This window comes from Barbus barbus (genome assembly GCF_936440315.1).
Source record: "Barbus barbus genome assembly, chromosome: 36".
Taxonomy (NCBI): Eukaryota; Metazoa; Chordata; class Actinopteri; order Cypriniformes; family Cyprinidae; genus Barbus; species Barbus barbus.
The window spans coordinates 1,275,524-1,300,769 of NC_136714.1; the positions used below are offsets into that span (position 1 = coordinate 1,275,524).

A 25,246-nucleotide genomic window follows, 5' to 3' on the forward strand; every position below is an offset into this window, starting at 1 on the left:
ATTCCAAAACTGTCTGTGAGATCTGAGAAAAGCTCTGGCACTATTTTAGCCACTTACTTGAATATTTAGCAATCTGTGCATATCTAATGTGATGACATGTAGACAATTTGAAGTGGGATGTCCGTGTCTGAACTCTTTTTAAGGCCACTGTACTGTATAAGACAACTGCTGAATGTACTGACAAGCATTTATGGTAAACTAAAATTTGCTTTAATGCCATTTTAAATGTATTTGTTATTACACATTTTAATGATAAAGCTGCAATTTAGAACATTCAAAATATATTAATTTTAAATGTAATATCAAAAAAACACTACAGTGCTTTTGTTTTTCATTTTTTACTGTTCTCTGATGTCCACATAAAGTTATCAAGATTTTTACATAAAAAAAACATCCTCATTTAGAAGTAGAAGCTATTTTCTGATCTGTTTTTAACCCCCCTTATCAGAACGCTCTGTATAGGCGTGAAGAATTATAGATCAGACGTAAACGCCCACTGCTGTGATTGGCTAATAGTTGTGTATGTTTGACAGCCTACATTCCTCATAGATGGACACTGCTGTGATTTAGGTTAAATACGCATATAATACTCATATGAAACGATCTTTTTACCAGGCAAAACAATAGTCACCACATAATAAAAACAGTTACTCACACTTGTTGCGATCCAATATAGTCGGCACAGCATCGTCTTTTATTTTTTTGAAAATCCCACGTCGAATTGTGTCTTGTTTGTAAACGAATCTGCGGTAAAATGAAGTGAACAAAGGACTGACGCGTTACTGACGCGTTCTGGAACTACATTACAAACACAGTTTTAGCATCTTTATCATTTGGTGTCTGCGTAGACCTGCACTTTCACCTCTCTCGTAAACACTATAGCCCTATACGGACGGGATTAGTTTTCTAAACTACGTTTGAGTTTCGATTCTTATCACCTGACCTCTGTGATTGTAATGTGATCCAATTCGGACGGGTCTAACATCTCCGTGTTTATTACAGAGGTGGCATCTGGGCATTGCAGGGATCATGCGTTCTGTATGCATGCTATGCGTATAGTCATTCGGATTAATTACCATAGTATAACCCCAGTTTTACTACAAATATGGTGAAGCTATATGGCTAATAGAGCAAAACCATAGTTAATGCGTGGTTACTTTAGTTAAACTATTTTTATTTATTTTTTTGTAGTAAAACAATGTTTAATTTTCTTAAACGTACATATGTAATTAAAACATTATGTAATTATGAATGTGAGTAATCTTACCTGACGCTGATATTACAGTAGCCAGTCTTGACAGTTTACGTGATTTAGCTCTTGATTTTTATTTAATCAAGATTAAATAATATAAATTATTGTAATTTTTTTCATTTCTTTGCCGGGAGGCAGACATATCAGAAATGTGTGCGGTAAGAGCATCTACGGTAGTTCACGTTGGCCAAAACACACAAGGAAACACTTTGTGAAAAAAATGTTGTCGGCAATCACAGACATTTGCATTCAGACGGGATTAGTTTTCTCAGAGGATCACTTGTTTTTTGTTTTTTGTTGTAGTTTGCTGAAAAATAGTAGGTAATTTGCTCTGGAATTATTACAGATCAGATGTGGCAGATTCAGACAGGATTAAAATCGCAAATTACATCTGTGAAACACAAATTTCTCTAACGACCCCCTGTAAAACTAGTCCCGTCTGAATAGGGCTTATGAATCGGTGGGCGGGGCTAAACAGGCAGCTATGTCAAATCGGTGGGCGGGGCTAAACAGGCAGCTATGTCAAATCGGTGGGCGGGGCTAAACAGGCAGCTATGTCAAATCGGTGGGCGGGTTAAACAGGCAGCTATGTCAAATCGGTGGGCGGGGCTAAACAGGCAGCTATGTCAAATCGGTGGGCGGATTAAACAGGCAGTGATGCAGAATCGGTAGGCGGGGCTAAACAGGCAGCTATGTCAAATCGGTGGGCGGGTTAAACAGGCAGTGATGCAGAATCGGTAGGCGGGGCTAAACAGGCAGCTATGTCAAATCGGTGGGCGGGTTAAACAGGCAGTGATGCAGAATCGGTGGGCGGGGCTAAACAGGCAGTGATGTAGAAGCAGGCATTGATTATCTTCTGCGGAGGCAGTGTTTAGCCACACTGTTACATCATAGAGTAGAACATTCCACGAGCTGTCGTTTTGGCAGACTGGCTCCAATATAAACCGTTTTTAGACAAAAAAAAAAAGTTTTGAGTTCTGAAACTTTCAGGATGTTTTGATATTTTATAGTAAAATGTGAAAAGATCAAGGGAATTTTAGTTTCTCAGTTCATGACCCGTTTAATATGTTAGTCAACACAAAAATAAGTGTAATTCTCTAAAGCGCAACAAGAGATAAACGTCATTTAAAATGTAAAAAGTCAAAAAAAAAATTGTCATGAAAGTGTACTGTCTTTATATACACTTAAATAACTTCCAAAATAACTAAAACACAATACTTTAAGATTTTCAACACACTATAAATGCACATTCAGTAGAATTAATTGTCCTTTTTCACAAGGGTGTAAATGTAGTTCTGAAATAGTACTTGCCAATATTGTTCATGGGTATATTGTACAGTACATAAATGAGTGTTTGTGTGATGGCAGAGGCGGCGACTAAACTGTGACCCCACATTTGAGCTGGAGGAGATGATCCTGGAATCCAAACCACTGCACAAGAAGAAGAAGAGGCTCGCGAGGAAGACGAGGGATAGCGGCTCTGATGGATCTCCTCAGGTAGCATCTCACTGTCATTACTTAAGAACATAGCAGTCACACCACAGTCTTTAAAAAAAAAAAAAATTGTTATGCAACAAGACATAAAACAATTGAAGTCCTGTTTATGACATTAGCATATTTCCCTTGAGTTTTTCTGCAATGGCTCTCTTCTTTATTTGTCAGTATGAGTCATTTCTCTGAAGGATTTGTGTAATGGAGATCAGAATCGTCGAGCTTTAGAAACATTAACTTTTTTCGTTTTTGTGATTTAATTTCTCACTGATCTTTTGTTTTGTTTTTTATTAAAAAGATACATTATACAGAATTTTAACTGTAGAGAATTACTCAATATTGCATTTAGTGTATAAAAAAATTAAATTTATTAAATTGTAATGTCATTTCAAATGTGTAATTATAAATTTATTTAAATATGTGACAATAGAAAGGATTAGTGTATATTTTAAATGACCATAAATCCTTGTCAGTACATTCAGCAGTAAACTTATAATATAATTTATATGAAATTACATATAAAGATGATTTAAGTGGGTCAAAGAGTAAGGGATAGTTCACCCAAAAATGGAAACTGTCATCAATTATTCACCCTCATCTTGTTTCAAACCTATATGAGTCTTTTTTCCCCCCCTGTTGAACAGTTTCCACACAGTTTCTGGTAGCCATTGACTTGCATAGTATTTATTGTATTTTGTTCTTTAACATATCTTGTCCTGTAAAAAAAAAAAAAAATCATGTTTGGGACAACTGAGTAAATTTAACAATTTCACTTTTTGGGTGAAATGTCTCTTTAAGTTCAACTAACCACATCAAGCCATAATATGTTTCCATTTAATTGTAAATAACATGCAATTAATTGTCAGAAAACATTACGTTCACACTTATTTTTCTTAAATATATATGTATAGTTTTTCTATAATACATATACTGTTTTTAAAAGTATGCTAAAGAGTACTTCACAGAATGAAAGAAAGAATGTAGGAGCTGGAGCTAGCGTTGTACGTGTATATTTTCTGAAGCAGTGAAGATCAATACAGTATGACCAGTCCTGCCCTGTACAGTATCTCCTCCGGACTCGGTTTCTCTCAGACTTCCTCCCACTGACTCCATCTGTCCTGACTGCCTCTCGGTTCCCTCCTCCCACTGATGTTTGTAATGTATGGAGAGATGAGCTCAATCCAATCACAGATAAATGCAGCGGAAAGTTGAACTTATTGTGAGAACAAAATAAAGAGAAGCATCCCACAGTGACTGCTTCCCTTCCTAGAGTTCACTCGCTGTTCAGATTTACTCTGTTTCTTCAGTCTGTGCTTCAGTACCGATTATTAGGAATGTCACATAGTTACAATCAGCGTTGGGGAAAATTACTCTTAATGCATTATAATCTTGTATTACGCTCCAAAGAATTTAACTAATTAGGTTATTTTCTATGGAAAGTAACATGTTACTTTTGCTTTACTTTTCCTCATCTGGGCTGGATTTGCTTCTTTGTTTTTAATGTAAAAAGTTATATTTTTGGCAAATGTAAAAGCGCTTTCACACCAAAAGTGAAATCTGAAGATGGATGTCGAGGCTTTTTAGGTCAGGTAGATTCTGCGATCTTTGACCCAATTAGTTTGCTGGCTTCCATGGCTGCAGTATGTTGTGTTTTCTGCAAACTGGCTACTCTGGCTGTCAAAATACTATTGGGTAAACTGGCAGTGGGCGGAGTCACACAGACCAAAACAAAAACAGACATTCCGACACAGAACACATATTGTCAAAGCAGAATAACTGTCTGTAGCGTTGTTTTTCAGAGAAACCTGAACTTAGCATGTTTCCTGATGTAACGTAATAAAAAACGTAATATTAATACGTAATTTAAAGAAATAGTTTAATTTAGCTCAAAGGGAATCATTTATGATTTTATAAGGAATTTGAACAGAATCACTGTTATTAACGAGCCGTATAACAAACTCTGCACTGGATATTAAAATCCAAAATATAGTGAAAACACTATTTAATAGCGCAGTAACAAGATCGGCAGATTAAGACATTAACTTGTGAGCAGAAAACACAAGATACTTTAAATAAGATTTTATTTATATAAACCTAAGACATAAACTAATCTAACACATGAAGCATTCACACATTCACACGTTGCAGAACGAGAGAAAGTAAGGAAAGGATGAGTTTAAGAGAATGGAAATGTGAAATCCCAAGTTTATAGCAATATGTTCAATTGCATAGATCTGAACAACCATCAATCACTTATTTAACCCTCGCTTTGAGTTTCTCAATGAGGCTAAAATTTATATTAACTGCACCTGATTCAGTTAGAAACTGGAGGTGTTGCTTGCTTTGCTAAGGGAATCCCATTTGTCGTCGTCCTTGTTTCAGACAGGGGGGTTCCCCGAAGTGTCTGATTGGTTGAGAGTTCAGTAGTCGTGAAGTGACGTCTTGGGAAGCCAATGAAGTTGTGGCTGGTAGAAGTTTTGAGGCGGTCACAGACTCCAGTTGAACTCGGAGACGAGGCGTGGCGGCAAAACTTAACTGAGTACACGAAACTCACAACGGAAAAGAAAATAAATTAAAGTAAAAGAATAAAAGGATGTAATGAGACTAGGTTGGTTTTCTTCTCATTATGGTAGCAGCTGGCACGTTGGCCAGAGCACGCTCAAAGAGCAGCGTCAAAACGCGGTGGCAAAAGAGAAGAAGAGGAGAGAGAGTGACTTAAGAGAGCCAAGAGAGCATTTTTAAGAAGAAGAGAGAGTTTGACGGTGTCCTGAGTTTTTAAACTCGGCTTTCAGACCGTCCCATCTGGACATCTTGACCAATTAGATACTGTCCTTGCTCGGGGTATTGCTTTGTTTCTCTACCCCACTAATAAATCAACATATTATCTGTTCAGTCAGAGGTCCGAACTTTACAGGCTCTTGCAAAGTATACTTTTGAACATGATTCCTATAACAAGACTATGATGCATTTGACAAAGAATTGATTGGAAGAAACATTTAAAGCATGATTCTTCAAACTCATACATACCAAACACGCATATGAATCCTTCAGCTATTCAATAATGATTAAAAAGACATACATAATATTTGATTAAAACATGATAGTCTAATATCTGGGTTACAAACATAATATGGGGTTCTGCATAGAAATGTCCTTTTAGGATGATTTTATGTGCATATGAAAAAGACAGTCTTTGTTTAGTTGTATGGAGAACGAAGGCATGTTCTTTAGACAAAGGAATTCTGGTTTGGTCTGTCTTCTATGTGGGGGAGAAGTCAGTCTAAGGAAGCTCGTGACTTCCAGTCTGGAACACGTGATAGCCATCTCTTTGACCATCAGTCTTGATTATTTGCAACAAATTTGACGGTCTCCTTCCTGAGTTGGAATTATCAATAAGTGTTCTTTTGTCTGAAGGTTGTAAGCTGTTCTGTGGAAGAGTTGGTTAGTTTGCTTGCTTCAGACTAGTTGGAGCTAGGAATCTGATTTACAGCATCCTGTTTCTTCTCTGAATTCCAGCTCCTCAGGTTTCAATGTTCTGATGCATCTTAAATTTGTCTGATTCAGTCTCTGATATTCTACACTGAATATCTGCAATTATGGTGGTTTTATGCAGTCAAAGTACAGTCAAAAAGTTACATACAGCACCTGTAATTATTGCAGGTTTGCATCATATTCTGAGTTTGCTTTTCACTGTTTTTATGAGGAATACTAAATCTGTTTTTGTGAGAAGAGTAAACAATGATCTACAATAAGCATTATTGTTTACAGCGCACAAAACACCTCTAAACTTAAACCCAAATTATACTTTTTTCTCTATGAGCAAAGTTTAACGCATAGGCTTTCAAAGTATACTGCATTTGATATCGTACGCAAACGCAGGCAGTCGTCATGCGCTCTAGAAAGCTTCATCAGTCCAGTGTCTGCACTATTTGTCACCACAAGACGCACATACAGCTTGCACACACACTAACATATGTGCTAATGTTGTTAGTGCTACTCTGACAATTTGATCAGTAAGATAACTGTTAGTTTAACAATATAAAAACGACATGGCTTTTCACAAGCGAGGTAAACAACAAAGGCGCTGTTCATGAAAAAAATTAACTTAAAGTATCACTATAACTAGAGACATTGCTGCCAAACACTTTTGAGAGACACAGACTCTCTCTTTCTTGGACAACTGGACAAATGTCTTGAAATATATCATCTGATCGATGTCATAACCGTAGTATAAGCGGAATAATTGACTTCGGTCCGTTGAATTCTTAGAAAATAATGCACACCTGAGCTGTAACTCCACGTCGTGGCCGCATCACCACCTCGGGTGTGCATTATTGTCTAAGAATTAAATTATTCCTTACTTATTTAGTGCAAATCTCCGGTTTCATCAGCGCTGATAAGTAATAAACAACATGATATGCAGCCGGCTACTGTTAACTATATTTGAATCAAAACATTATTTTCCCCATATCTGCGAGGCGTCCGATACACTTTTCCCTGTGTGTTAACGTCAGTATTTATGATTGATGAAAGTCTGACTAAAATCTTGGTAATGTATTTTACCCCCTGCCCCCAAACATAGGATTCGACTTATCAGTTGACTATTGGCAAGATACAACAATTCTGATTCGACTATGAAAATCCTTAGTCAGGGACACCCCTATCTAAAACTAATGTCAAAGCTCAGTGCTTAAAATGCCGAAAAATCTGTTATTATTTGCTCCTCATTCTAAAACCCTGTATGTGTCTTTCTTCTGCGACACATGACGTAATGTGTGTTCAGCAGCTTGTGATTTAATTGGGTGGGTGGTGATGGCGCAGTGAATAAGACACATGCCTTTGGTGTGAGAGACCTGGGTTCGAATCCACTGTGAGACACCAATGTGTCCCTGAGCAAGACACTTAACCCCTAGTTGCTCCAGAGGCGTGCGTCCTCTGACATATATAGCAATTGTAAGTCGCTTTGGATAAAAGCGTCAGCTAAATGAATAAATGTTAATTTCAAAGAGCTTTTCAATGGATGGTGAAGGAGGTCTCTGCTGGATTGTGGCATGCTAAGCATCAGTCACGCTTACTCGAGGAAATCCCTGCGCTGGTGGAGTTCTGGCTGGGTTTCTGGAGTAAGCACTAAACACTCAACAACTGCTGACGTCTCATCACACCCAAACTCATGACTGCACACATTTGCAGAGGCAGCAGCTTTTGTCAGTACACAGTACATGCTTTGCAGTACACATGTTGTGTTATACTGTAGACGTTTATGGCCCTCTAATGCTCAATTCATGCTACTGTAGTCTCTAGTAGACAGACTTTTAACCATCAGCTTAAATCTGGTGCACATTGCAGCTTATGGCCACAGATCCACAGAAGGATCTGGATGAGCAATCATAGTTGTTTTTTCTTGATCATGTTTGGTCCATGTAATTTTTAAATAATGAAATTGCGGCCTACAGTTTTACAGTAACCAGGTTTGCCAAACCAAATAACAATTGTTAAAGAAATAAATTTAAAATAAATTCAATTTGTTTAGCTTATTTTTAAACTTGTTTTGCATTATTTTAAAATATTTCAGCCATTTTGTGCCTCCTTATAAGTGTGCTTAAAAAAAAAGTGACAAATTAAGGAAATAATTTTTCTTGCACATAAAAATATAATTTTATAGACTGTAAAAAAATCCATAATAGAGCACAATGTACTGTGTTAATATGAAGGATTTTTTTCCACATTTATTTTTTTACTGGTGTTGTACCTGTGTTTTGAAATTTGTACTTCATTGCGTTGTGTTTTAGGGTTAATGCAGATGTCCGTAAAATTAACGGATAATGTTCTGGCAGAAAATTGCCAGTATATATTCCTAGCTTGTCCCTCAAGCGACAAGAGCTGAAAGCAAAGAATCCATTGGATCGGTGAATGCCTGCATACCTTGTGTATTGGTCTGTGTAAACAAACTTTTCATGAAATGCGTGACTTACAGATTTGTCGCTGACTACAGGTGCTACAACAGCAGGCTGTCAGAAACCAGACAGGACAGCAGAAAGGGGCCTTCTGGAGCATTCACACTGACAACTCTTCATGACAATAAAGAAACCAGAAGTCACACATACATACATAACACATACGGCTGTAACACATACCACCTAACGAAAGGGAAAGCTCTGCAGGATGCGTGACTGACTTCTGGTTTCTTTATTGTCATGAAGAGTTGTCAGTGTGAATGCTCCAGAAGGCCCCTTTCTGCTGTCCTGTCTGGTTTCTGACAGCCTGCTGTTGTAGCACCTGTAGTCAGCGACAAATCTGTAAGACAGCGAGTGCAGAAGGGCAAACTCATCGTCTGGAAGCTTCAGTCAAACTGATAACACTTCTCTGACTGCAAAGACCTGACAAAACAACACAAAATGCAGAAAAGTGTGAAGAAGACCCCATAAATTCACACTTCAGTGACTTTTAGTCCATTTTAGCTTTGAGGTCATCTATATGTAAGTGTACTTTTTGAAGATGGAAAGTCAATAAGACAAAACAAGCTTTTAAAAAAGCTAGGTTAAAAACCAAGACCGATTTCTTGTCTTTGTTTAATTTACAAAAGACAGCTGTCGTGGTTTTGAGAAAATCCTGGTAACTGTGTGAGGGAATTTTAAAAGTAATGGAACATGGAAAATTAATTTCTAGAATGAATATGAATTTATTCTAGTTGTGTCAAGCTCTAAAATATTATATTTATCAGAAACCACTGTACTGTTTGTGGACAAACACTAGCTAAATCGAACAAATGCAAAACCACATGTGCTGGTTATAAAAGTGGGATGTTTCATCCCGTGGCAGAAACAGAGAAACAATAGAGATATAATTAGCGTAGCTGCTGTTCCAACCAAGCAAAAATAATTTGTTCAACCCAAGCTAAAGAATAATAATAATGTACATTTGATCAGATATAACTGCAGTACAAGATTATAAGATGCATTTTGTGAATGCTTGGCTAAAGAGATGTGTCTTTAATCTAGATTTGAACAGAGAGAGTGTGTCTGAACCCCGAACGTTATCAGGAAGGCTATTCCAGAGTTTGGGAGCCAAATGTGAAAAAGATCTACCTCCTTTAGTGGACTTTGCTATCCTAGGTACTACCAAAAGTCCAGAGTTTTGCGACCTTAGAGAGTTGGTTGGATTGTAGCGAGATAGAAGACTAGGGCCTTATAAGCAAGTAATAATATTTTGTAAATGATACGGAACTGAATAGGTAGCCAGTGCAGAGACTGAACTCTAGCCGCTGCATTTTGGACTATCTGTAGCTTGTTTATTGAAGATGCAGGACAACCAGCTAGCCGTGCATTACAATAGTCCAGTCTAGAGGTCATGAATGCATGAACTAGCTTTTCTGCATCAGAAACAGGTAACAGGTTTTGTAGCTTGGCAATGTTTCTAAGATGGAAGAATGCTGTTTTTGTAACATGGGAAATATGATTTTCAAAGGACAAGTTGCTGTCTAATATAACACCCAGGACGTAACAGTGCATCCGTCTAGTTCAAATTGTAATCCAAGAGATTCTGTGTACTGTTTTTTTGGTCCAATAAGTAATATCTCGGTCTTATCTGAATTTAATAGGAGGATAAAATAGGAATTTTAAATGATTGGTCATGCAATCTTTTACATTATTAACACACTATGTTAGCTTAGATAATTTAGAAGTTTCATCTGGTCTTGTTGAGTTATATAGTTGAGTATCACCAGTTTAAGAATGGAAACTAATCCCGTATTTTCGAATAATATTACCAAGGGGCAACGTATATTGAAAATAGCAGAGGACCTAGGACAGATCCTTGTGGTACTCCATACTTTACTGGTGATAATTGAGACGACTCCCCGTTTAAATAAACAATGTGGTAGTGATCTGACAAGTAGGACCTAAACCATCTTAAAGCCTGCCCTTTAATACCCGTATAGTTTTGTAATCGATCTATGAGTATGTCATGATCTAGTGTTGAATGCAGCACTAAGATCAAGTAAAACTAGCAATGAGAAGCAGCCTTGGTCGGTAATTTTAACAAGTGCAGTTTCTGTGCTGTGATGAGGCCGTACCTCACAGCGATTACAAAACAACAGACCGCTTTTTTCCGCAGCTGAATAAACACAGTACAGTTGCATAACGCTGCTGCTACTTACTGTATATGTTCAGTCATTCATTCGAACCTACATCGAATGCAAGACTGTTAAACAATATATTTAGTTTAAAACTGGATATTGCTGGTGATTGCTCGTTTAAAAATTCCCGCAATATGCACACACTGATATGGAGTAAAATAGCATTCACTTATCTTATAGAAGCTGATTTCAGATGCTTTGTGATGTGCGCTCGCACTGCAACTTCTACAGCACACACTGGCCAAGTATTTGAATGTTGAGCAGCGATCTCATTGGCTGCTGATGCGACAGAGACCAATCAGCTGCGCCGTGTAGACAAAGACATGATTACTAACTGATAAAGGACCTAGAGTTTCATAACAGAACTTTGTATTTATTATTAATTTTAATACATACTTTATTTAAAATTGTATATTTACACTTTATTTTAATATATTAAACGTTTTTCTTTTCAATCATTTTGACATTGACGAGCACTGTTAGACCACCGAAGCAGAAATGTGTTTATGCTGCTTCACAAGCCATTCACTTATTAGTATTTCATGTGAAACATTATAACTCATTCTTCTCATTTGATCACACAGAATGGGCAACTCCAGCAGCGCTTAGAGACTGTCCAAAGAGATTTCATCGTCTTCAACAGGGAGAAGTAAGACATATTTTGACAATTTATCAGTGCGATTCATGAATAAGTCTCCAATGTAAAGTAAATATAGTGTCTATGGTTTTAGTAGTAGTGGTAAATAACAAAGTAATTAATTTACTCAAAATGCAGTTTTATATGAAACACACTTTCAACCTGATTGTCAAAACATTAAATTGCAGGAAATTAATGAATATTCTCGTTTTAAAGATACGCACAAGTAAAAGAGAAGTAAAAAGGCACTGTTAAAATGTTTTGTCATGTTTTATTTTTGTATTTTATGTTTTTATTTTCATTTTAGGGAAACTTTTAGTAATTTTGTTGTTTTATTAGAATTATTTAGTAGTTATTTTAGCACATTACGTTAGCTAAATGTAAATGAGAAATGTTGCTTTGGCAACTTAAATGTTAACTGAAATGAAATAAAATATTATTTCAAGTAGCATTTTTTTTTTTTTTCAGTTTACTGCAATAACCTTGCCTTAAGGTAACAACTGCAGATTTGAACAGTCAAACTTTAGCATGACTAGTTTTGTTGTCCTTTCTCTGTTTTGGAGGTTGAGGAAAACCAAAGCAGACACTGAGACATACAACCTCAATGCAGAAGAGACAAACAAAGCCATTCAAGATGGACAGAACAACAACGTACAGCAGTGTTTATCAGGCTAACATCTGGACCCTCCTTCTCTCGAAGCTAACGGCGGACAGCCCTGGACCACAGCAAATGAGAAGATCACGGATTCTGGATGGAAGCATCGACCTGGTGTGACCCTTGTGCTCTGCATTAGCCGGGCTGACTACACAATCACACATATAAAGAAAGAACTGAATGATGATGCTCTCTGCATCTGGCTGTGAAATGTGTGCCTTACTAGTTTAATGGATGTCTCTAATGCGTCTGAGGCACGTGAACATTTACCGCTGTCTGACTCAGCGAGTGATCAGACTCCAGCCATTCACCGTAATTTATAAAGCTGCGTTTCTTAACATACAAATGCAGAGAACAGAATGCGAAGGTACTCATTTCACCTCATTATGCTTCTGTGATTCATTCAAATGATGTGAACCTTACGGCGCTGCAGAAAACTGTCATTCATGCCTCTGAGAGCATTACTTGGCCTTTCTGGTTCTTTAGCGTTTTTTGGAGATTCATTGCTGGATCACATTGTGCTGCTGATTAAGACACTGACCACACTGTACAGATCAAATAATAATAAAATCATTTAATAGCATCATCTGACAAGTCTAAGGTTTGCACAGCATAGGAATATTCGCACAATGTCTGGCTCATATATAAAAAAGTCTGTAAAAATAGGGCCTAATATTCTGTTAATAAGAAGTTGTTGTTTTTTTATTATTATTTTCACATGTGAAAATTGTACCTGTATTTTAAATTACACATGACATTGTGTTTTAGATTTAAAGAAAAATGTACATAAACTTTAATGTTAATAATATTTTGGCAGCAATTTACCAGTACCTTTTCCAAACCTTTATCTTACAGAGCAGCTCTTTTTTTGAAGTTTGGCAAAAAATAATACAACAATGAATCAATATGGCCATCTAGTGGTCAGATGAATATGAAACATTACAGACAATCTACCCACAATTGCTGTTGAACAAAAACAACAATTCTTAGAAATATAAAAAAATGTCACGTTTAAGCCATATACATATAAAGTCACCTGCTTTATATATTATTATTATGGAATATACAGCTAATTGGACTTGATAGCCTAATAGAACCATTAGCAATATTTTCCAAAACTATATATTATTATACAATGTGAGTTTTCTCATTTATTTTAGGGGGTTTGAGAGCTGCATGAAAACCCTCTATGCAGTCGCTTTTCAGTGAGAATAATATCAAGAGAAATTTCCCTTTTCCCTCACTGACCTGAGGTTGGATCTTCTGTGAGGATCTTTAGACCTGTCTGATCCTGACTCTGATATTCCCTATAATCTGGAAATCTGTGCGGCTCAGTCTGAAGACATGTAATGAACATTTCAGACGCACATGACATGTTTACGGCCAGTCTCTGCTGTACATTGTCATTGGTGATTGTTGTGTGGTTATACTTTCCATGTATAATGTATGTTTTGGTACTTCTGATTTCCTTGTACCGTGAGTTGATAAATATAAAGAGCAGCTGAGAAATCATTCACAGGCAGTCAGTTGTAACTTCTGTTTATTGAGGAGCAAATTTGCACATCACATGTTCATTTTCACCTGCTTTTTTGACTCGGATGTTAAAAAAAGAAAGGTAATACAATCAAACCTACATAAATATAATAAACAACCTATTTCGGTAAATCACTTTAGCCGTTGTTATTTGGGGCATCTAACATACAGTATGTTGAACTGTCTTTTTCCATTAACTGAGAGCTTTCCTACTAAAGTCACATAAAAGATTTAGATATCAAAAACTTACACTTTGCGTGATTTAAGAAAAGACATTGTAGCACCTTTTAATCGTCCTTCAATAATCTGAGATTGAACTGAAATGCAAAAGGTGAATATCTTTCTCCTGCAGGATTTGTTTTATCATTAATTTTTGCAAGAAATAGTTAATTTTTCCTTTTTCGAGTTCAACGTGTTTGACTGAAGTTCAACTATTCCTTCACATGACGGATGCGTAATGTTTTTTGTATCTTCAGTGAGACGGATCATGAAAGCAGTACAGCATGTGAATGTCCTGTAATATTCTGCACCGGTATATCATTGCAAGTTTTTCCTTAACATTCAACTTTATTATACTTCAAAACCAAAACAAAACTTCTCAACACTTTATGCTAGTTAACGTTACTTTGTAAATGAAGTTAATCACAGCTGATGTACGCAAATAAAGCTTATGAGGGAATACAGACGAAGCCCTATGAAACACAGCACAGTAGTCCTTCCTCTACTGAACGCAAACGCCTGGAAAATATCCTTTCAGAAATATCGCAGACCATCCAAACCAAAGTTGTTTTTACGGTAATTCTAATGTCTTCTAATTCAGTTTATCTAAACACACAAATGAACATTACGCTACACTAAATGCTTTGCTTTCTCAGAGGTGGACTACTGATCTTTAGTCACTCAGCAGGAGGAAATCATGGAGGGTAAGGCATGAGTTCAGTGTTTTACGTTTCGTTTCCTGACTAATCACCTTACTTCTACACGGCTGATTTGATCCTGGCCTCTCTCTTACATGCTCTTTATGTTTAACTGAGGGAGATGATATTGGAGCGGCCACCAGGAGGCACAACGATGCGTCTTCCAGCCGGTCTGATGGGGGCTTCCTCAGGACCTACAGCAAAAACAGCCTTCATTAAAGCGCTTAACCAAACCAACCAGCGAATCCCAGCTGGTTATATATATATATCTATCAAGACAAACATTCAAACCATAATTCATCAATATATTTTCTTCAGACATGAGCCAAAATGTTACTAAATGGAGGCTATCTCTTTTTATTTATTTATTATTTATTGGGCTTTTTTAAACTTATTTTCACAATAAACTAAAATGCCTACGAAAGCAGAACTTTATAAATACAGACAAATTTGAAAGACTTTCATGTTTATTGTCTTTTCAAATGATGCATTATATTTTCATTATGTACTAAGAGATAAAAAAAAACACTGGCTTTCAGAACATGTTTGTTACTGAACATTCACAGTGTTTTGGGATTTTGTTTTATGCATTTTTCCTGCATATTTCTATAGAGGCCCATTTCTGCCAGAAGATTAAAATAAATAATGTAAATCATTGCAACTTTTTACCTCAAAATTCTGACTTTTCCTTAAGAATTACAAGATATAAACTCAGAATTGTAGGATACAAATGTGCAATTCTGAGAAAAGTCAGAATTGTGAGATAAAAAGTTACAATTACCTTTTTAATTTATTATTCTGTGGCAAAAAGAAATATAGAAAAAAATTGAACTGGGACATATAAACTCAGAATTGTGAGCTGTAAACAAGAAAATAATTATATAAAGTTATATAAGAGTTTCAATGCATATATTTACACTTTTCACTCTAGAAATAACCAAACATTTTATGGATTAACACTGGGTTCTGCATCTGTTGTATTTCATTCATGCATTTGGCTTTTATCCTAAACGAATTACATTGCTTCTCTAACAAGATTGTTTGTTTATCAGTCCATGCATTCCTGGGAATCAAACCCATGACCTTGGCATTGCTACTGTAGCTCCATGGTCTATTATTTGAGCTGCAGGATATGTTTTATCCCACTATCTGCCAGAAGTGCAAGACACATAAATCTTCCCCATCAATAATTACATCAGAAAGAAGTCTGCTGTATGAATATGAGACATCATTTCCCAGGGTTACCTGACAGTGTGAAAGCAGACTGGTGGAGGTTCTTCACAGGGGCTTTGGTGGGTGAGGTACGGGCAGAGGCAGATGGCGTGCCACCCCTCGACATGGGTAAAAAGTCAGACACGGGGCCGTCATACATGCCTCTGGGGACCGCCTTCAGAATGGCCAGCTTTAGAAGAAACCCAAACACAGCGCTTCAGTTTAATACAGGATTGTGCAGCACACCATTCATAGAGAAAGACAGAGAAAGGCAAGTCTGGGTGTTTGCAAATACATTCCATGGATGTGTTTATCCTCATGTGGGTGTTTTTGGCAACTGTGTGCTCACGTAAATTGTAAATTTCATGTCGTGTTGAAAATTGGTTCCAGATTTGTCAGACAGATAGTTGAGACGGTCAATCGTATTATCATCTCTCTTTTGTACAATGTAAGCAAGATATTTTTTTAGATTTGCTGTTTTAAAACAAACAGTGGACAAAAATGCTGGGAGATAAAAAAAACAAACTGTGACTCGACTTAAAATCATCTGAACTAAAAGATTAAAAACATTCAAATATCTATTCAAGATTTTCCAGGCAAAGCAGTTGGCATTATGGATATTTGACCCAAACTTTTTTTTTTTTAATTAACTTCATCAGATTTGTAGAAATGTGTCTCTGCATCAGTGTCTCAGCAATGGATGCTCTGCAGTGAATGGGTGCCGTCAGAATGAGAGTCCACACCACTACAGTCCATCAGTTAAGAAGCCAAAAGCTGCATGTTTGTAAGAAACAAATGCATCATTAAGACATTTTTAAATAGGGTACGACCCTATAATCCATTATAACGTTTCCTCCAGTGAAAATGTCCATCAAAATCCACCCACATATTTGTTTAGAGCTGTTTTGGCTTGTAAACGGTGCTTGATCTGTGCAGATTTCTCTTCTGATTCAGACCAGAACACTTTTTCACAGAAGGAAGCATTCTTATGGATTTTGACCAGAAGCAACGGTTAAAAAAGTTAAGAAGTTAAAAACGTCTTAATTATGGATTTGTTTCTTACAAACATGCAGCTTTCTTAAGACATTAACTGATGGACTTGAGTGGTGTGCATTACTTGTGGGTTATTGTGATGTTTTTATCAGCTGTTTGGACTCATTCTGACGGCACCCATTCACTGCAGAGGATCCATTGTTGAGACACTGATGCAATGCTGCATTTCTACAAATCTGTTCCCATGAAGAAACAAACTCATCTTTTGGGTAAACTATTCCATTAATTCACACCCATGTCATTCCAAACCCATAAGACCCCAAATGAAGATATTTCTGAATAATAATTTGAATGACTTTATAATGATTGGGATAGAACTCACTGATTCACATTCATCAAACAAGCATGTCTGAGCTTCTGTTTACCATGATCTATAGGTACAGTATATGCGCAGATCAGTGTTTTTATGTGAATAAAAAGCATAAATTAAATGTTTATCATATAAACAAATAATGTATCTACAGGTGACTTGGATTAAACCACCTGAATCATATTGATTTTTATTTATTTATTTTTAACTTTTTGAAGCTTGAAAATTACGACTTCCTATGGATGGCCAGAAATCTCTCAGCTTTCATCAAAAATATCTTCATTTGTATTTTGACAATGATTATGTAATGATTATGTAATCTAATGGATTTAGTACAGTAAGGGTGAGTGAATGGTGACAAAGTTTGAATTTTTGGGTGTAATATCTCTTTAAGTGTTATATTTTCATGTTGAACCCTTTTGAACACTTTTATACGGCTTCTTTCTAAACCTTCTGCTTCCTTCTGTCTGCTTTTGGCATGATGGTGGGGCCACAGTTTAAACTGTTTACAGGGCAAGAAACCACAAAAAGAACATCTCTAGGTATGTAAACCTACCTCGAGGGAACGAGACGCTGCGTCGAAGCACTATGTGAACGCCTTCAGCATGACCACGGTCTGAATCACATGTGTAATCTGTCCAAAGGATGGGCGAGACGTCACAGGTGGGTGACGTAATCGGCCAAGAAGCATAAAAGCATGTGCGGTGGAACCGGCGTCAGCTTCAGGGAATGAAGCAACCGCTCGCAGGGATCCCCGAAATATGGCCCCGAGATGCATCGTCTCGTTCCCTCGAGGAACTAGGAACGAGATGCCCATGCCGCCGGACTTCCAAATCTCTGCCCAGTGTGGATGGAGCACAGCTAGGGCGAGAGAAAAAAAGGGCCACGAGTGGCTAAGTGGGCAGGGCCTGTGTCCCGAAGGTCAACTTCTGAGAAGTGAGTCTTGGTCCCCAAGATAGGGGAGAGCAGAGGACTCGAGGCTATTGAAAGCATCCTCATCACCACAGACATAAGCTCTCTGGCCTCGTGCTCCAGCGAGTGGAGGTCTCTAAAACTCTCTAAGCGAGAGGAGGCCTGACGACACTCGCTGAAGAGTCGAGCTCTTGGAGCAGAGAACTCTGCATACTGACTCTCTAAATCGAGAGGAGGTCTACAACGCTCCACACGCTGGACATCCTGTAAGGAGACTCACTTAGAGCCTATCACTCACATAACTGTCCTAGAGGAGCTCTAGCGAGCTGAGGCCTCTAAAACTCTCTAAGCGAGAGGAGGCCTGATGACACTCGCTGAAGAGTCGAGCTCTTGGAGCGGAGGCCTCAGCATGACGACTCTCTAAATTGAGAGGAGGCCTACTACACTCCGTACACTGGGCATCCTGTGAGGAGGTGCAGCTACCACTCACATAACTGCCCCAGCGGAGCTCTGGCAAGAGGAGGCCTCAAAAACTCTCTAAGTGAGAGGAGACCTGACGACACTCGCTGAAGAGTCGAGCTCTTGGAGCGGAGGCCTCAGCATGACGACTCTCTAAATTGAGAGGAGGCCTACTACACTCCGTACACTGGGCATCCTGTGAGGAGGTGCAGCTACCACTCACATATCTGCCCCAGCGGAGCTCTGGCAAGAGGAGGCCTCAAAAACTCTCTAAGTGAGAGGAGACCTGACGACACTCGCCAAAACAGTCAAGCTCTCGGAGCAGAGAACTCTGCATACTGACTCTCTAAATCGAGAGGAGGTCTACAACGCTCCACACGCTGGACATCCTGTAAGGAGACTCACTTAGAGCCTACCACTCACATAACTGTCCTAGAGGAGCTCTAGCAAGCGGAGGCCTCAAAAACTCTCAGCAGCGAGAGGAGGCCTTGCAGTGACCATTTTGAGGGGAAGAACAATATTGGTATGCTTTGCCCCCAAAGCAAACCTCATGAACCCTCTGCTAAGGGAACCAGTCTCCCGAAACTGGCCTCTGGTGTGCCTAGAGCTGCTAGCTCGGTGCCCTGAAGCGGAGGACCGGCAGGAGATGACCGAACCAGCTGCTCTGGCGACCCCCGAGGGGGCGGCGAGCCTCTCAGCTCTGCTATGTTTTACGGGCGGAAACAACTGAGAGAAGCGCTCGCTGGAGACCGCTGCACCCTGAAGCACTGGCAGGGTGGGCCAGCCCTCAAAAGTCCTGGGCCATAGGCAGCAGGGCGTCTTACTGTGCGTTCACACCGCCGGCGGCGAGAGCATCAAAGTGGCCGGAAGTCATTCATTTTCAATGTGAGCCGGCGGCGAGCTCCGGCGAGAGCGGCGCGGCGAGTCTTGGGCGGTGAGAGCGTCGAGGAGAGTTGAAATCAGGTCAACTTTATGGTAATGAGCTATGACGCGGTTGGGCGGCAACCAATCGGAATGTAGAAGTCCTCCGCTTGAGAGGGTTCCAGAGAACGCAGTCCTGTAAACTTTGGTTCCGACCACATTAGTTCCCAAGCAAAATGGAAGAGAGATTAATTATTGCTGTGGCGGGTTTCCCGATAATATTTGACGTGTCCCTGTTTGTGTACAGGGACATAAATAAATAAAAATGATAGAGGACATTTTCCCGCTACAACGTTTGTTTTTCAGCGGGAATGCAATTTATTTGCTCAAAACAACACCAATTGCATTAAGGCCACACTTCAATCTGGACAGTTTGTAATGTAGGCTGCACACAAATTAATGTTAATTAAAGACCAAGGCTAGTAAATGTCTCCTATAATGTTGAAATTAGACTAGCACTTAACCATGAACACAAATCCACACCACACAAATGGCTTTTAATTGGTTTATTTGGTTAGCAAACATGTAACTACAATTAAGTTCTTTCCATCGATCCATTTCTCACTTTCACATTTCAAATATTAATTTATACTCTACTTGTGGTCAGTCTGCACAAGATTAACCTGCTTGTTTCCTTTGCGGCTCCTTTAAATACAAGACGAGCATACGATCTACGTCAGAGCGTCAGCGCGTCCACGAATCTTTTCTACAGCGTCGCAGTCAGGGCGGCCAGGGTGAATTTTGACGCTCTTGCCTCCGGCGGTGTGAACGCACAGTTAGCCGAAGACTATCCGGCAAGAATGACGGTCCGCAGATCCGCCTTTTGCTAGAAGCCTTCGGCCCTAAATGAGGAGCTGGAACACTCCGCCCAGCAGCCCCTGCTGACCATCTCAGCAGGGTAAAACATTGTGCTCTCACTCGAGACTATCCCAAGAGGCTTCTATACACACATATATATATATATATATATATATATATATATATATATATATATATATATATATATATATACATACACATCTAACTTCTCCTAGTTAGATGAAATACATCATTTAATTCCTCAAAATTAAATGCAGAAAAACAACCAGACAAGTAAACACGGTCGCCTTGGCAACGCGCGCTGCAACAGCGAGCTCTCACTCAAAGGGGGAAGAACCGCACCTGCGGGCCCGTCCGTCAGATCTATGTGCAATCCCCGCAAACTCACTCACCGCCGTGCCTCAGCAGTGGCGGGACCGAAACCGCGAGATCATCGTTCATATTATTGTTGTGCAAACAATGCTTGTGCAAACACTGCAGCTTACAAAGCTCATCGACGTCCTTCACGTCCACCTCCTCAGAGGAAGACAGGCGGAGCGTCGAGCCCTCTCTTTGGGGAGAAGAAACCGTGAGGCGGGCTTCCAATCCCAGAGAGCGGGCGCTGGATCTGATGGGAAAGGAAGAAGATAGGGGCTCGCCCGTCTTCATTCCCTCCACCTGATCTATTTGTGATTCCCACGAGCGCAGCCGCCGATCGCCTCGGCGAAAGCGGGGCCGGCACCGTGAGGAACGCTGGTGAAAGCTCCCTCCTCAAAGAGAGCCCTCTGAGAGCAAGCATATGCAGTGACAAACGCCCAAGTGCTTAGTTTTCTCTGCACTTTTAGAGTTTGTGGAGCTTATTTCAAGTGATTGTGTAGGGACAAACAACACTAAATAAGACTCACAACACAGATCGACAGACACACACAGAGTAGCAGTTGCTGAATGACAAAAAGCTGACGCCGGTTCCACCGCACATGCTTTTATGCTTCCTGGCTGATTATGTCACCCGCCTGTGATGTCTCGCCCATCCTTTGGACAGATTACACATGTGATTCAGAGCGTGGTCACGCTGAAGGCGTTCCCATAGCGCTTCGATGCAGCTCGAGTTCCTGAAGAGGAACTAGATTGGACTTTCCTATAGGAAATTATGATAAACTGCCGAATTAAAAACAACTGGAATTTCACTGTAAAACTAATGAGCAACTGTCACACGTGTCCAGGGTCATCAGGGTCTGCTGTACCTGTTTCCTGGCTTTGACACGTTTGTAAGCGAAGTCCGGATATGGGGAGCAGGGAATGAAACGTCCAGTGCCAGCGGTCGTGTGCAGGTTCCCGTCCTCCAGAACAATCTTCCCCTGGCAGACGACCAGCATGGGTGCACCTCTCAGCTCCATGCCCTCGAACACATTATACTCCGCTGCCTAGAACAACACAACAACAACATGCTGAGAAAGCTCATGTATGTAACACCTGTGTACCTGTGTTGCTTTTGGACCAACTTTGTATTAACTGTCCTTATTATGGATTTTTGAAAATTACCTTTCATGCGGTGTTTAACACAGCTCTAAGTGAATGAAAACATCCTGCAAAGTTTTAAAACTGAAAGTGCACCATGCATAAAGTTATTGACTCTCAAAAGAAAGAGTCGACTCTGAATCATTGAAACAAGTCGTTTTTAAAACGAATCCCAAGCCACATGTTGGTCTTTTCGTTTTGGTCTGAATGAAAATGCAAATTCATTCTTTTCCACTAGGAGCTGCTTTTGGAGCAGTAAAAATGAAAGTGCTTTTTGACCTTGCTTGCATGTCAACCTGTTATTGGGGACTCCCGAAACCAAAATATGTACCTTTCATTACCCATAATAGGGGCACTTTAACTATTACATTGAAATTAACCATTTGATTCATTGCAATTATTGTGCACAATCACATACAGAAGTCAAAACTTTACATACACCTTTCAGAATCTTCAAAATGATAATTATTTTACCAAAATAAGAGGGATCATACAAAATGCATGTTATTGTTTATTTAGTACTGACCTGAATAAGATATTTCACATAAAATATGTTGACATATAGCCACAGTTACATATATAGAGAAAATAATAGTTGAATTTATAAAAATGACTCCGTTCAAAAGTTTACATACACTTGATTCTTAATTCTGTGTTGTTACCTGAACGATCCAAAGCTGTGTTTTTTGCTTAGTGACTTTTAATTACTTTTAAAAGTAACTTTCCACCACACTGTTCATATTTGAATCCCTTTTCTGCATATACAGTGCAGTGATATATTAATAGCCTTAAATTTGCACAATGGCTTTTTATCCTGAATTGCATTTGAAATGCATAAATATACTGCATTCACGACTCTGGCCTCCTTCATTCACTCTCGTTCTCATTCTTCACCTCTTCGCCAAACAGCTGGATAGAGGAATCACAAAAACATCCTTTTCTATTTCCTCGTCTTTTTCTCACACTCACAGCCACCTGTATTTTGTTACCATTTTCTCTAAAATGCATCACTTCTGTTTAGTTTACTACGCCCATATTTTCTGATTTCTTCATCTCTAGTGGATATCATAATTATAGTAATGTCCCGCCATGATCCACAGTCTTTCCACAGAAATTTGGCGCTCGTCCATCCTTTGTGTGCGAGAACAGGAAATGACATGTAGAATAACACAAACACAAGGCTTTCTGGCAGGTGATGAAATCATGTTTGAGGTGACTTCACAGAGCACGGGAACCAAGGATACGGAGCCACAGAATAAACAATCAATAAACATCAGCCATGTTATCCACAGTTGAAAGTAATGGCAGCTGGAGCTGTTTAGATGTGTAACGGTCTCTAGAGAAGTGGCCGAAAAGGAAATGAAAATGTGATGTCATTTTGGCAGCGCCTGAGTTCTGCTGAATCTTTTCCCCAACGGTTTTAAACGATCCACATATTTAGTCCTTGTAGAATCTGCTCAGGAAATTCCAGTTCCCATCTCACTCAAATCTACAATCTGTAGCTCTTTAACCCGTTTAATCCCAAATTTTTCCCCAGGCATGAAAATATCCAAAATGATGTGTCATTAATAACCCTTTGAAATAATCAATCATTATTATAAAAAAATTTGGGGGGGGGGGAAAGTGTGTGAAAAACAACCAACAATGTATTTCTTTTTTGTAACGTATATCATAAAATTGTTATATTAGTGCTACCAGTATTACAGTTATTTGTTACATTTGAACTTTCAATTTAGTGCATTATTTTGTCATTGCAACATTTTAGTGCAATGTTCACTAACAACTGTAATTGGATTTATATTGTATACCTAAATTCACTGTTATTCCACCGGTAACTATTGTGACCATCGAGATGCTTACTCATTCTATGACCTCACTCAACAAAACTGAATATATGTGAATTCATATATTAATACTAGACACCCTAAAGATAACGTGTAGCAAAACTCTTTGTCATATCTTTATGTTAACATACTTTACTAGCCTTTTGTTTTGGAGCTTTGATGCAGCCATCATCTTCTCAAGGCGCAAACAGGAATTAAACTGCTCTGGTCATGTGACACAATTTGCACTGAGACCCTTAATATTTTTCCAACATTTTTAGAGCTTTATAAATGAAAACCTTTTTCACGGTTACTATTGTGACCGGTGGGAGCAGTTTAATGCTCTTATGCTGATGTTTGATAAATCGCTCACTGCAGGTTCTTCAGAACTTCTATTGGACTGTGACCCAAAAATTGTCCAAATTGTGGATTCATTGCAATGGTAACTAGATGAGAAAAGTTTGTAAACAAACTTTGATGTTGGCTTGACAAAGCCTTGTTTGAAAGTTTGAAATAACCTTGAAAAGCTTTAAGATTGAAGATTTGGTAAAACCAATTCTCACTATTAACTAGTAGCTTATTAGCATGCATGTTACTAGCATATTGGCTGTTTATTAGTACTTATAAAGCACGTATTAATGCACGTATTAAAGTTTTTTCAGTTCCAATGCTCTACTTTTCCATCGTTTTTCTATGTAAATGCGCGCTAGACCGACATGTATGACTGGTGCTCTCGCGTCTTGCATCTTTTGCAGCATCTCGTACATGAGCGCCGTGTTTTTAAGACATTGTGTCACGTTAAAAGAATTTAAACTTTTACACTCAGCGCCGCTCATCAATGTCAGTTCCAAAACAGTGGACCAATCAGAAGAGCCCGGAGGCGGGGCAAGCATTGCAAGCTTTTGTTTACAGAAGCAAGTTGGCATGACAACTGTTTTATTTGATGGCAACATGGTGGAGGCATTCGATGCTGCGCTTTTTTAAAACCATTCCTGAGCGATACGTCTCGCATTTTTAGACGCGTTCTCTGTGAACCGCCCCTTATTCTGCATGAACATATTTTAGATATACCTAAACTTAACAACTACCTAACAAACTATTAATAAGCAGCAAATTACTAGTTTATTGAGGCAAAAAGTTATAGTTAATAGTGAGAGTTTGACCTTAAACTAAAGTGCGATGGAAGATTTTAATTGAAGTCAATAAAATGTTATTAATATCTTCTAGCACATTGCTAAAATGCTTCAGCAAGCCGCTAACATGATTTAACGTTTTTCACTGCTAGCATATTTTAACACATTGCTAGTGTTTTAGCATGATTTGCTAGCATGAATTAACAAATTGCAGTTGAGCTGTTGGCTTTAACATCTGCTCGAAGAAGAGGAAAGAAAATACTAATAAAAGCAAAATACGGCAAAGCTGAAAAAATGGACATATGAGGAGGTCAGAAAGTACTGGTAACTTGAGTGTGAAAGATCATAAAGCACTCTGGACTATCCTACAGATGAGGTGGAGTATCACAAATTTACTAAATTGCAACTTCGTTATTACATATAAGTAATCATGAAAATATTTCAAAGACAACAGAAGTAATTATGAAATTACATTTAAAGATGTACTT

At 38.7% G+C, this 25,246-nt stretch overlaps 2 protein-coding genes across 3 annotated transcripts in view; one reads left to right on the forward strand and one right to left on the reverse strand.

Moving 5' to 3' along the window:
• Positions 1 to 12,323, forward strand: part of LOC306856063 (serine/threonine-protein kinase 32B-like) — a 58,733-nt gene extending 46,410 nt beyond the window's left edge. The window contains exons 10-12 of the mRNA XM_079395046.1: positions 2,621 to 2,749; positions 11,462 to 11,526; positions 12,078 to 12,323. Coding sequence (XP_079251172.1) covers positions 2,621 to 2,749; positions 11,462 to 11,526; positions 12,078 to 12,189 — 306 coding nt within the window. The 3' untranslated portion in view covers positions 12,190 to 12,323. The remainder of the gene's footprint in view (positions 1 to 2,620; positions 2,750 to 11,461; positions 11,527 to 12,077) is intronic.
• A 1,368-nt stretch (positions 12,324 to 13,691) lies between these two features.
• Positions 13,692 to 25,246, reverse strand: part of LOC306856062 (dihydropyrimidinase-related protein 3-like) — a 42,911-nt gene continuing 31,356 nt past the window's right edge. For both annotated transcript variants that reach the window (XM_079395044.1, XM_079395045.1), the window contains exons 12-14: positions 21,529 to 21,708; positions 15,865 to 16,021; positions 13,692 to 14,813 (exon numbers count right to left, since the gene is read on the reverse strand). In XM_079395044.1, the coding sequence (XP_079251170.1) occupies positions 14,728 to 14,813; positions 15,865 to 16,021; positions 21,529 to 21,708 (423 nt within the window). In that variant the 3' untranslated portion in view covers positions 13,692 to 14,727. The remainder of the gene's footprint in view (positions 14,814 to 15,864; positions 16,022 to 21,528; positions 21,709 to 25,246) is intronic.